Source organism: Erythrolamprus reginae, chromosome 2 (genome assembly GCF_031021105.1).
Source record: "Erythrolamprus reginae isolate rEryReg1 chromosome 2, rEryReg1.hap1, whole genome shotgun sequence".
Taxonomy (NCBI): domain Eukaryota; kingdom Metazoa; phylum Chordata; class Lepidosauria; order Squamata; family Dipsadidae; genus Erythrolamprus; species Erythrolamprus reginae.
Window position 1 is genome coordinate 301,053,669 of NC_091951.1, and position 13,242 is coordinate 301,066,910.

The 13,242-nt window shown below is 38.7% G+C and overlaps 1 protein-coding gene across 4 annotated transcripts in view; it reads right to left on the reverse strand.

The window, feature by feature from the left end:
• The window catches only part of PAM (peptidylglycine alpha-amidating monooxygenase), a 167,171-nt gene that overhangs the window by 34,555 nt on the left and 119,374 nt on the right, over window positions 1-13,242 (reverse strand). For 2 of the 4 annotated variants that reach the window (XM_070742973.1, XM_070742974.1), the window contains exon 15: window positions 735-1,052. The exons of the other annotated variants lie outside the window; for them this stretch is intronic. In XM_070742973.1, the coding sequence (XP_070599074.1) occupies window positions 735-1,052 (318 nt within the window). The remainder of the gene's footprint in view (window positions 1-734; window positions 1,053-13,242) is intronic. 4 annotated transcript variants of the gene reach the window in all.

Consider the following 13,242-nt stretch of genomic DNA (forward strand, 5'->3'; position numbering starts at 1 on the left):
TTCAGCATCTTGACTTATTTCCATAGATAAGCTGGCACCAGCAACTTACGCACTAGCTCTGGGCTTCTGGAGAAAGCAATATTATATACAGAACAATATTGCTTACACTTTTGGAAAGGTAACATATAAATAGAAATGCAGAAAGTTCAATCACATATTTCATGTAAGCGTGAAATAAACATCTGTAAGAAAAAAAAGCTAGCTAAATTTGTCAGATTTAGCTAGCTTTCTCACTTTTTAACCTTTTTTCCTTTCTGTATCTATTCTTTCCAATTTTTTGTTGTACAGTATATTTTATTTCCTCTTGATGTTTAATTACATTGTATTGAAAACAAACTTTAGCTTGCTTTCATTAAAAAAATTTTTTTTTTCAGTTTGGTTTTCAATTGATATCTCAAAATAGCAAACAATATAGTATTTCTCAATTAGTTGCCCAATTTATAAAGGAATTATTTACAGATGATTAAATAATGAAATAAAATTGGGACGAGACAGTTTAGATATCTAGGGGGAAAAAACATTCTAGTCCTCTTGGAAAGAGAAATACAATTTGAATGTAATTTTAATAATTCTTGATCCTGAACGGAATGCATTTTTCATTTAAACATTTGGTACAAGAGTGTCAAACAATATGTTTTTAAAACACAGCCCCAAACACATTTCCTCCTCACATTGCACGGAATGGAGCACAGATCCGGATAGCGATAGATAAAAAAATACTCCAAACCACCTACCTCCTGTCTGTTCTTTTTCCCAGTTCCCTACTCTGGGTTTATTTTGCTGCAAAGCAACATGCCTGTTTTCCGGTGGCCTCAGAGTTGATTCTAATCTGTGAAACTTATGGATTCTGTCTCTGACAAGAATGGCATTAGCCCTTTTGTCATTCTTGGGAAATGCTCTGGCATCAGGCCAGCCAAGATCCTTCTTCTGGACTACATTAGCAATCTCGGCTACAAAATCGGATTCAGCATTTTCTGCAGGGTTATACTTGTGCAGGTGAACCACATCTTCCCTTTCTCCTAGCAGCCTGGAAATGAGGGAATAGAAATCACCTGTGTAGAGAAGGAGAAAGAAAAGGGAAAGAATGGCAGGCAAGTCAGGCAGGGTGCAAGATGCGGTAGCAAAGCTGACAAAGGATAGATGGAAAAGCAGCAGGAAATGTTTTCTATAAGTTCTCCAAGTTATTCCTCAAAGCTTACTTGGGTTACAATTGTTGTAATTGTACAATTGTTACATTTGATTTATGAATCCTTGGCAGGAACCAGAGATAGATAGAATACAGTGATACCTTGTCTTACAAATGCCTCGTCATACAAACTTTTCGAGATACAAACCCGGGGTTTAAGATTTTTTTGCCTCTTCTTACAAACTATTTTCACCTTACAAACCCACCGGCACCGCTGGGATGCCCCGCCCCCAGACTTCCGTTGCCAGCGAAGCACCTGTTTGTGCACTGCTGGGATTCCCCTGAGGCTCCCCTCCATGGGAAACCCCACCTCCGGACTTCTGTTGCCAGCGAAGCACTTGTTTTTGCGATGCTGGGATTCCCCTGCAGCATCGCAAAAACACAGAAGTCCGGAGGTGGGGTTTCTCATGGAGGGGAGCCTCAGGGGACTCCCAGCAGCTCAAAAACGGGCACTTCGGCTGGCAAAAGGGGTGAATTTTGGGCTTGCACGCATTAATCGCTTTTCCATTGATTCCTATGGGAAACATTGTTTCGTTTTACAAACTTTTCACCTTAAGAACCTTGTCCCGGAACCAATTAAGTTTGTAAGACAAGGTATCACTGTATTTACATTGTCAAAATAAAGCCATGTCAGAATCCGGAGAGTGAAAGTGAAAGAAGAGAGTGAAAGAACTTAGTTAGGTTGAACAAGATATTTTATAAGGAATATTTGGTGTACAGTTACACTTACCTTCGAAACTTGTTTAACCCTACTCCTATGCTCGGATCTATATGACCCGAAATAAAATTTGAGATCCTGCAGATTATTTGTCATGCGGATCTGAAACTTGTGATTAATTGACTTTTCCTCATTTGAGTGGGTCTTACTATGAGAGTGGGTTTTTTTCCGTTTAGTTTACTTTTTGCTACATGCTGATTGTTACATTTCGTTACACCCAAAACAGTACAAGTGTATAGTAAATGTGAACACAACAGCAGGCTTAAACTGAATTATACCCTGAAACACAATTATCATATTTATCCATTTGCCAAAAATTAGGTGAAAACAGTTCAAGAGAAACTGTATTTGCTTTCTTTCAGGTGATGCGATCAAATTAGATACCTATGATGTAACTGATCATACCTTTAGTTTGTGTTTCTCAATTTTATGGCACTGTGTTTAGCAGATGGTTATTGTTGCTATTATTTTATTAATCTGATCATTCCAACTGATATAAATTATTTTCTATGTAGTTAAGGGATTATCAGTTACATTCTCAGTGATTACTAATGGTATTCAGTACTAATACATAGGTTTGAAGTACCTGCAGACTCTCAAACACATTCAGGGTTTTTTCCCTCAATGTAATGGAAAACAAAAATGCTGGAATACATATATAGTACGGTATAGCTATTTTTGAAATTTGGTGTTGGAGAAACTCCTGAAAATATGCTGGACAGCAAAGAAAGCAAACAAAATGGATCATCAAATACAATATATCAATCCAGAGTTCTCATTGAAGCATAAATGATCAAATTATGCGAGGACCTGTCCCTCTGGAAAAAGCTCTTTTGTAAAAAATGGAAAGAAAGAGCGAGACCGACAGCATAAAGATGGATAGTTGTTATAATAGCAATGAATGCACCTGAAAGACCAGGGTTAAGGAAAGATAGTTGTGAGAAAATTGCTGGGAATCCACAGTGACTTGATGGTGCATAATTTATCTCATATTATTTACTGAAATTTGGGGGAGGGGACCATTGGGGGGATCTGACTAGGCCTACTTACTTGTCTTATCCCTGCTTAATTCATATCACCATCCTTCTCTTATTGGGACTGAGTGGAAAAAAAACAAGTATGATTCCCAGTCTCTGAAAGAGTGAATCCAATTCTGTACATAATCTTCTATTTAATTTTGAACAAAACATAGAGCCCTGCCCTTTTCAAAAACAAAGTTGTTAGCTTGTCTTTCCTAACTATAATGTTAAATAATGAATTGCCCATTCTTATCCACCCTGCTTTTGCTCAAATCAGTTTCCAATAAACTAAATAATAGAAATACTAGTAATAACAATGATTTAGTCTAAAAAGCTATATTTTGCAATTTATTGCCTTATAAATGTGTTTGGTTACAACTCCCTAAAGCTTGTAAAATTCAAGCATTTAATGTATGTATACAGTGATCCCTCGATTATCGCGAGGGTTCCGTTCCAAGACCCCTCGCGATAATCGGTTTTTCGCGATGTAGGGTTGCGGAAGTAAAAACACCATCTGCGCATGCGCGCCCTTTTTTCCATGGCCGCGCATGCGCAGATGGTGGAGTTTGCGTGGGCGGCGGGAAACCATGATCTTCGTCTGCTCGCTGCTGCTGCGGCCGCCCAGCAGCTGATCTGCTCGGCGGCAGCAGCGAGGAGCCGAATCGGGCTTTCCCCTTTGCGTGGGCGGCGGGGAAACCCCGATCTTCGTCTGCTCGAAGATCGGGGTTTCCCCGCCGCCCATGCAAAGGGGAAACCCCGGCTCCTCGCTGATGCCCCCGCTCGCCCGCCCGCCCGCCAGCAAGAGGGGGAGAGATAGAGAAAGAGAGAGAAGGAAAGAAAGAGATGAGAGAGGGAGAAAGATAGTGTGAGAGAGGAAGAAGCAAGATAGAGAAAGAGAGAGAGAAAGAAAGATGAGAAAGGAAGGAAGAGAGTGACGTCATCGGGTGGGAAAAATCACGATATAGCGTTTCGCGAAGATCGAGATCGCGAAAATCGAGGGATCACTGTATACAGATATATGTAGCAGTATGTGTGTGTGTATACATACAAAGACCTGGCCAGTTTCCTGCCATTCCCTCTTTAATCTCGGCCATCTCTGGCTTTTCTAGGCTGCCAGAGGAGCCTTTTGGTGGCGCTTAAGGAGGCTTTGGCAGTCCAGAGCGAACAAAGCATTTTCCTTTCTCTGGGCCCTCGGAGAGGGAATAAACATCTGCCAGCGCCAAGAGAAAAGAAACGCTCCCTTCGCTCTGGGCAGCCCAGAGCAAATGGAGCATTTTCCTTTCTCTGGGTGCTTGGAGAAGGAATAAACTACTTCACTGTGGTGATTCGCTTGCACTGCCTCCCATACATCTGGCGCGAGGTTGCCTTCCGGAGCGTCTGGGTGCGTAAAGGCAAAAGGGATGAACTCGGCTTCAGACAAACCGAGGAGTCACCACACTGAAGGAAAGGCGCCGGCTACAAAGCGAGCGAGCAAGAGGAGAGGGGAACCTTTCAGCATGGGAAGGAAGAGGAAGCAGGTAGAAGCAGCAGCAGCATTTCGGTCAAAGGAGTCAAACCTGCCTGGGTTTCTCTCTCTGGCACAGTGTATGGGAGGCGCATGTTCCTCCTTGCCATCTCAGAGTCCCTCATTTTTTAAAAAGCCTTAAAGTTTTGGATTTTTAAAAATTCCTTTCACTTCACCTTCTTCCTTCAGCAGCGACTGTCCTCCCCCTCTTCTTCCTCCTCCTCCCACCCAGGTTCCGAGCTTTTATTTATTTCCTAATGGGTTTGCACGCATTATTTGTTTTTATATTGATTCCTATGGGAAAAAATTGCTTCTACTTACAAACTCTTCTACATAAGAAACTGGTCACGGAATGAATTAAATTCTTAAATAGAGATACCACTGAATATCTATCTATCTATCTATCTATCTATCTATCTATCTATCTATCTATCTATCTATCTATCTATCTATCTATCTATCTATCTACACACGTCACATGTTTTTGCTGAATTTGAAAATTTTGGGTGACTAGGATAGGTCTATTTCGGCCTTTTTATCCCACATGTACAATCCCACAGCATAATATAGCTCTAGATTTTAATTTTTTTTATGGAAGATCTAAAAGAAGATATAAAATACACTGGAAATAATCAAAATTACAAAAAAAATGCTTAAGCACAAATCCATTATAATTTGTCCTCTTTAACAGCAAAATTCAAGGCATGTGTGAATATCTACATTTGTCCCACACTTATTTCTAGGTTTCCTATGTATGAACTAGAATTATCATTATTATCAATGAGCATATGTTTTTTTTCTGCTTTGAACACTAAATATGAGTAGTGAGGAGGAAGAATACCAGCTTCCCCAACTTCAACATAGTTTTACAAATATGGTGGTTTAAAGGCACTTCCATAAGATTTAAAGGATAATTAAGGTAAATATTGGATATTTATAATAGCCCTTAAAAAAATATGGAATTATGTCATATTTTTAAAATATTTAAATATTTTTTAAGTTTTGTGCAAAAATAATAAATGCAAATAATAATGAGCTAAGATCAAGTGTTTTGTAGAAAATCTATTGTTAAGAATCAGCAAAGAGGATAATTAAGTCTTTTTAGAGACTACCCTAAGGAGGCATTGTCATGTTTATAAGCAGTCTTGTCTGAATGCTTTCTACAAAATTTGCAGCTTTACTCTTTTGACAGGGAATATCCCAAGTGAAATCTCCTGTCAAGAAATAATTATCAGTTAATGTGGCCAATTTTGATGAAATTAACAAAGCAAATTGGAGCTGAACAAAATGTGTTAAGTCAACCTTGATAACACATTTGATAAAGCACTCTCAGTGTTAGACTGTTTCCCTTCATTAACCCTCTTGGAGCTCTGATTTAAAGCATTTCTCACAAGATATTTGATATTCTAACACACACACACACACACACACACACACACACACACTGCAGCTCTTTTCTTCTGCTTTCCTGTTTCCTACTCTAACTGGAATCAATCTGCTATGGAATATTTATTTATTTATTTATTATTTATTTATTTATTATTTAGATTTGTATGGTGCCCCTCTCCGCGGACTCAGGGCGGCTATAATAGTTTACAATAAGTAGCATTCAGGATAAAATAATTAACTTCTTATTCGGCATCTCAGTCCTGAAAATTAGGTTGCCTGAAGTTAACAATATAGGAACATGGTTTCTGATATCAAGCAATGCATGACAGGTGTCATTATTGTCTCCCCAGCCTGGGTAAATTATTTAGGAAAAATAGAATAGTGGCATAAAGCCAGAACCATCAATCTCTCCCCAAACCCTTCTTGTTTCTTTACAGCAGATCAAATAGGAAATAAGTCTAAGTGGCAAAGGAAGAAAAAATTAAGATCATATTCATCAGAAAATTATATATCCCACAGAGAAAATAGACTTCCTGAGTCTTACTGAATGGAATACGGAACTATTTATTTTAATTGCAAGTACTTAATCTCCCCTATTGCTTCTTGTGAAGAAGCCAAAAAATTCGGGAGGCTCTCCTGACAAGTGGGATGACTATTCTTGAGTGTAGAGACTCATGTTTGAAATCCTCTGCTAAGTCATCACAGCAAGTTCTTGGATGACTTTAAGAAAAATAGAAATGCTTCCCTTCCCAGTTTTTGCCTTTTTTTTCTGTGTCTTGTGCAACTTATAATATCTTACTTGTACTTTGTTGTGCTATTAGCTACATTTAATTAAAAGATGCAATGCATTTACTTTTAAGTAGAATATAATTTGACAGTATCATAGAAAACTTTATGCTGTCTGTATCTTTTTGGCGTTATTGCAGTATTTCTTCAGTTACATACTGTATATCAATACTGACCAGTGGTGGTGCAGTGGTTAGAATACAGTACTGCAGGCAAACTCTGATCACCACCTGGAGTTTGATCCTAATGGGGCTCAAGGCTGACTCATCCTTTGAAGGTAGGTAAAATAAGGACCCAGATTGCTGGATGCGATATGCTGACATTGTAAACAATTCAGAGTGCTATTAAGGCACTATGGAAAATTATATAAGTCTAAGTACTATTGCTACATCAATATTTTGTCTAGGCAAAGAACTAGTGTGTGTGTGTGTGTGTGTGTGTGTGTATGCTTTGTTTTTCAATTTTAGTTTTGTCTCATCTCAATAGGCAAATGGATGTTTTGCGTAGAGATCACCCAAGTTTTGTATAAGTATTTAATATAGCTGATTCTGCATTGCTTCAAGCCTTAAACAAACTGCCACTACAGCAAACTCTCTTTCTCTCTTTCTCTTTGAGCACTGTATTTATACACCTCATCTCCTGCACTGAAAGGACAGAATATGACTTAGGAATAATGAAGCAGATGGCTGAAAGATTTTTTTTAAAAAAGTGTTATAAGGCTTATGCATCAAATGCTAGTAATTTAACTTTACTGATGGTTTTGTATAACCTACAATCCCAAGTCTACTGCATAAATTCATCTCAGTATTTTTCACATACTGCATACAACAAGGCATAGTAGCACTGGACTTTTATCTGAAACTGGAAGTGGGTTACACTTCTACCTTGAGTATACTTTACATTCAATCACAGATAGAATTCTGCGAGTGGAATAATTCAGAAAACGCAGGGCAGAACAGATGGATCTGAACTCACTCCATTCTAGATCAAGATATTTCCAAAGTTCTGGTTTGACCTATTTCATTATCTATATCAGTGGTGGCTAACGTTTCTGGCATGGAGTCCAAAACAGGAACATGCACACGGGAGCATTGAAACCTGAAAGGGAGCAGCTGACCAGTTTGCATGCACTAGCCAGCTGTACTTCCGGGTTACATCGCATTCCATGGGCTTCCCAAGGTATGCCCATGTCACACCAACACTCCGCAGTCTGCATTGGTTGCTGATCAATTTCCAGTCACAATTCAAAGTGTTGGTTTTGACCTATAAAGCCCTTCATGGCATCTGACCAGAATATCTCCGGGACCGCCTTCTGCCGCACGAATCCCAGCGACTGATTAGGTCCCACAGAGTTGGCCTTCTCCGAGTCCCATTGACTAAACAATGTCGTCTGGCGGGTCCCAGGGGAAGAGCCTTCTCTGTGGTGGCTCCGACTCTCCGGAACCAGCTCCCTCCTGAGATTAGAACTGCCCCCACCCTCCTTGCCTTTCGTAAACTCCTTAAAACCCACCTCTGCCGTCAGGCATGGGGGAATTGAGGCACACACCCGGGCCTACACAATTTATGTATGGTATGTTTGTGTGTATGTCTGTTTTAATAATGGGGTTTTTAAAAGTTTTTTAAATTTATTAGATTTGTTATTAATTGTTTCATTGTATGCTGTGAGCCGCCCCGAGTCTACAGAGAGGGGCAGCATACAAATCTAATAAGTGAATGAATGAATGAATGAATGAATGAATGCTGGCCAGCTGCTTTCTTCTGGGTTCCATCACGTACATGCGCAAAGACCAGTTATCCAGCGTGCATGATAGAACCTGGAAGAGAACTGCTATTCAAATGCACATGTGCACCAGACCAGCTGGCTGGCATGCATGTGCACTACGGAACTTAAAAGTGCAGCTGGCAATGGTGCATATGCTCACAGAAAGGGCTCTGTATGCCACCTCTGGCATGTCTATCATAAGTTCGCAGATTCATATAAAATAATTAATTTTATTTTTACAGTATTTTGTTCATCTATGGAGTTTGTGCAGTTTTAATCCTTTTAACATTCTAAGCTATCCAGAGTTAGTAATATATAATAAGTAATACGTAACAATAATACCATAAAGTACCATAAAGATGGAAAAAGTCAGGAATAGTATTGGATTCAGTGACTACATTATCTGTCCTCAAATGAAAATGAGGCTTAAAATCAGACTTTACTTTTTGAACAGATCCTCAAAAAGGTATTTTTAGTTTTTAATATTTATTGGTGCACAGTTTCTGTCCTAAACGATTGTGTGATAAAAACTGTGATAATTAGTTGACTAGCATAATGGATGTTTTACTTCATGAAAAAGAACAGTGAGTTAATCTCTTATTGTTTGTGTCAAACAGCTCTACCATACTGAGAAGGAGAATAATGATTTTATGAGCTATCTTTCCCTCTGAGTAAACCATAAATTGGTCATAGTAAATGAAACACAGGTATACTTCACAATCTTATTATATTTTATTCTAACTATTTTTTTAAAAAGTGCTTTAAAAGTTTCTTCTGGTGCTTTAACTAGTATATCAAACTGATTCTCAGTTCAATGCTAGTGTCATACAAAATAGTTATAGCTATGTGTATTTCTAAATGCTATTTAGAACTCTGAAAAAAGATATCTTTCACTTTCCTGTCAACCTACTGCTTGGGAAAGATGTTGATGCTTTATAAAAAATTAGAAAGAGGGGCCTGACCATCTTATGGTTCACTTGTGCCATAACTGTCATCCTTAGACAACAAATTATCTGGATAAATATATCTTTCACTAAAAAAAAAGACTGCAACTCGCTGAATTAGACAATATATTATTTATTTATTTGTTTGTTTGTTTATTAGATTTGTATGCCGCCACTCTCCTTTATTGTTCTACCAATAAAACATTCAAAATCAATCCATTATTCATGGGAATTAATTCTTTAGAGAATTATATTAATTTAATACCTTTGTCATTAGCATCCTAAGTGAAAACCCAATAGTTGCATTATTATTTTTTTCTTATATATAAAACTAAAACTATTGCAATAAAATTCAGTGGGACAAAATATTTTATATCAATTATTTAAAAAATTATAGGAACTCATACACAGTCTTAAGAATTCTGAATTCTTTCTTAGCCAATAACAAAGAATGTGTTGCCATATAAACATACTTGGCATATACACATCTAAAAACCAGAGATTTTTATTGAATAAAATAAAAATGTAGCATCTTCTCAAAACGATACTTTTACAAAAAAAATCCCAGAAGAAACTTTCTAGTGGATTTTTTTTAATGAAAAAAATTCCTATTAATATCAATGCCATACTGAGAGTACATTAACTACTATATTAAGCAAGAATTCCCAAGCTAGAAAATACTTTAGGATATCACATCAAAATCTACAGGATTTACTTCAGAGAAAACCTTGCAAACAAAAGTCTGTTGATTGATATTAAGCCACTTGAGAATAAGAACATAAATGTGTTCAATGCAGGGGTGAAATTCAATTCCCCCCCTACCTGTTCTGTGGGTATAGCCGGGTGGGTGTGGCAGGGTAAAGATACTATAAAATCCCCATTATCTCCCCACTCCTGGAAGAAGGATATTGCAAAATATCCATTCCCAACCCACTCTGGAGCCAGCCAAGTGTGGCATTTTCGGGTTCTCTGAACTACTCAAAATTTCCACTACCGGTTCTCCAGAACCTGTCAGAACCTGCTGAATTTCACCACTGGTTTAATGCTTATACATGGTGTCAGTACTAGTTCAGTGCTAAGTTATAATATAATTTAAAGAAATACAGTGGTACCTCATCATACGAACTTAATTGGTTCCAGGAGGAGGTTCATAAGGTGAAAAGTTTGTAAGATGAAACAATGTTTCCCATAGGAATCAATGTAAAAGCAAATAATGCGTGCAAATCCTTCAGGAAAATCCCAAACTTTTAGAAGGGAGGCGAACAGAGGGCAGGGAGGAGCAGCTAAAGGGGGCGGGTGGAAGAAGCAAGGGTAGGCTAAAGGGTGAGTGGGAAGGAAGAAAGGCAAGGGGGGCGCCCCTCCCTTTTCTTTCTTCAAAATACACCGTTTCAGTGCCTTTGCAAGCATGCAAAATCTTTACTCCTCCAAGCTGCCCCTCCCTTTTCTTTCTTAAAAAGACACTGTTTCAGTGCCTTTGCAAGCATGCAAAATCTTTACTCCTCCAAGCTGCCCCTCCCTTTTCTTTCTTAAAAAAAGGGGGAGAAAAGAAACCCCTTCATCCCAGCAGCAGCTGCTTGGGTTCGTAAGGTGAAAATAGTTCGGAAGAAGAGGCAAAAAAATCTTAAACACCGGGGTCGTATCTTGAAAAGTTCGTTAGAAGAGGCGTTCGTAAGATGAGGTACCACTGTATCTGACTTCTTACTCTCCCAGCTTTGAAGCTATATCGTAAAATGTCATTCTATTGCAAATTGTAGTCTTTCAACAGGTATACAAAAGATCAAGGAGGACTGTCCCCAAAATTATTGTGAATTGGAGTGGGTTTGGTGTTTTGCTGACACTATAGCACCAAGAATATTTTCATATGAATGAGAACGAAGAAATGAGTAGGCAGCACAAATAATCAACGACATGCTTGAAAGAGCTGTCAGAGGAAGAAAAGAAGCTGCTGCCATTCCTTCAAAGAAGAGAAGGGTGCATATTATCTTCCTCTCATTGGCATGTACATGTATATCAGTATTTCCAGAGATTGTGATCATAACAGAGAATTCTGGGAGTTCATATTCATATCTGGAGATTGTCCAGGATGGGAATTTCTGGTATCGAGAGTGTTTATCTCCGAAAGCCTCCCTAAAGGTGTCCCAGCTAATAAAGATCCATGAAAATTAGGATCATTAATTACTAGAGACCTTAAAACTGAAAGAAGTGTCTTTACCCTCTGGATATGATGAAAAAAAGAATGAGAATAAGCCTCAGCCTTATATAAATATGTTCCTGGAAAGAAGAGCCATTGAACTCCACCTCTCTTTCCCTATGGGAATTACTGTGTTCTTCTATTTACTTATGCAGATGAATGGACGTGTGGACTTATATGTACTTATGCGTGTGAAAAGTGATTGTGAGTATATGTAAATAAGCGATTAGATAATTTTATAAATACTTAATTTTCATTAGTAGGCATATAATCAATTAATATAAAATTTTCCTCTTGGCTCTGCTCTTTTTTGAGGAGTAGGTGGCTTGACCAACACATATGTAAACATACATTTATAGAGGTGAGGTCTAAGGGGCTAAAGTGGCTGAAGTGATTAGGATGCTGAAGCAAAAAACCATTGAGACCAATTCAGGTAGAGCCTGGATTGATTATGGGAAGCCGATATTTTAATGCCACACATGGATCTATGAATGCCTGGCATTATACAAAGTCAACACAACATGAAGAACCTTCTTAAGGGATTGTGAAAGAAAACACTGAAAATCAATTCAAGATAGCTCACACGTGGCGAACCTTTTTTTCCTTGGGTGCTGAAAGAGCGTGAGCATGTGCCCACACCCATAATTCAATGCCTGGGGTGTGTGAAAACAGCCTCCCCCGCTCCCCTGGAGGCCCTCTGGAGACCAGAAATGGCCTGTTTCCCAACTTCTGGTGGGCCCAGTAAGCTCATGTTTCACCTTGCCCAGGCTCCAAAGGTTTCCCTGGAGCCAGGGGAGGGTACAGATGCCTTCCCCACCCCCCAGAGGCGCTCTGGGAGCCAAAAACGTCTCCCAGAGCCTCTGTGCAATCCAAAAATAAGCTGGCTGGCACACACATGCACATTGGAGCTGAGCTAGGGCAATAGGTCATGTGCCAGCAGATATGGCTCCACATGCCACCTGTGGCACCCGTGCCATAGTTCCCCATCACTGGTATATACAAAGGTGATGTACTGTCTCCACTGTTGCTCTGCATGTGCTTGAATCCTTTCAGCTTTGGAATTTAAGGGTTCTACACAGTATTTTAGCTATTCCTAACATTGCACTTTTCTGGATAGAGAAAAGTTCTGATGTTGTTACTGAGATCTGTTGGGGACACAGGTCACAGCCCTAAGACACTTTGGTCTTTATTTTTTGACATCCTCTCTAATTCGTCCTTCAGTACTGGTACATCTTTAACTTATCATTGTTTTTCTTGATGTCACTGTCACTTAGCATTGCTTAGCCGCCCCGAGTCTTCGGAGAGGGGCGGCATACAAATCTAATAAATTATTATTATTATTAAATTATTATTATTGCTACATATATTATCACCATGAGGGCACATACCACTCATAGGGGTGAGAAGTGAATTTTTGAATTAATGTATGCAATTGACAATGGATTCTGGGAGACTGCACACCAACATGAGTTTCAGATTGAAAGGTGGGACATAAATCTGTCAAATGGTTAAATAAACCATGTGCATATACCATATATATAAGACACACCAGACCATAAGATGCACATTAGCTTTAGAGAGGAAAAACAAGGAAAAAAAACATGCCTCTGTCATCTGCACCTCTATAACTGTCTGGTTCGTCAATTTTTTTCCACTGAAACATTTCACAGTTGAATAAATAAAGCATAAAACTTAATTGTTAGTTGATGATGTTTTCCCCTAATACACACATTTTATATATTT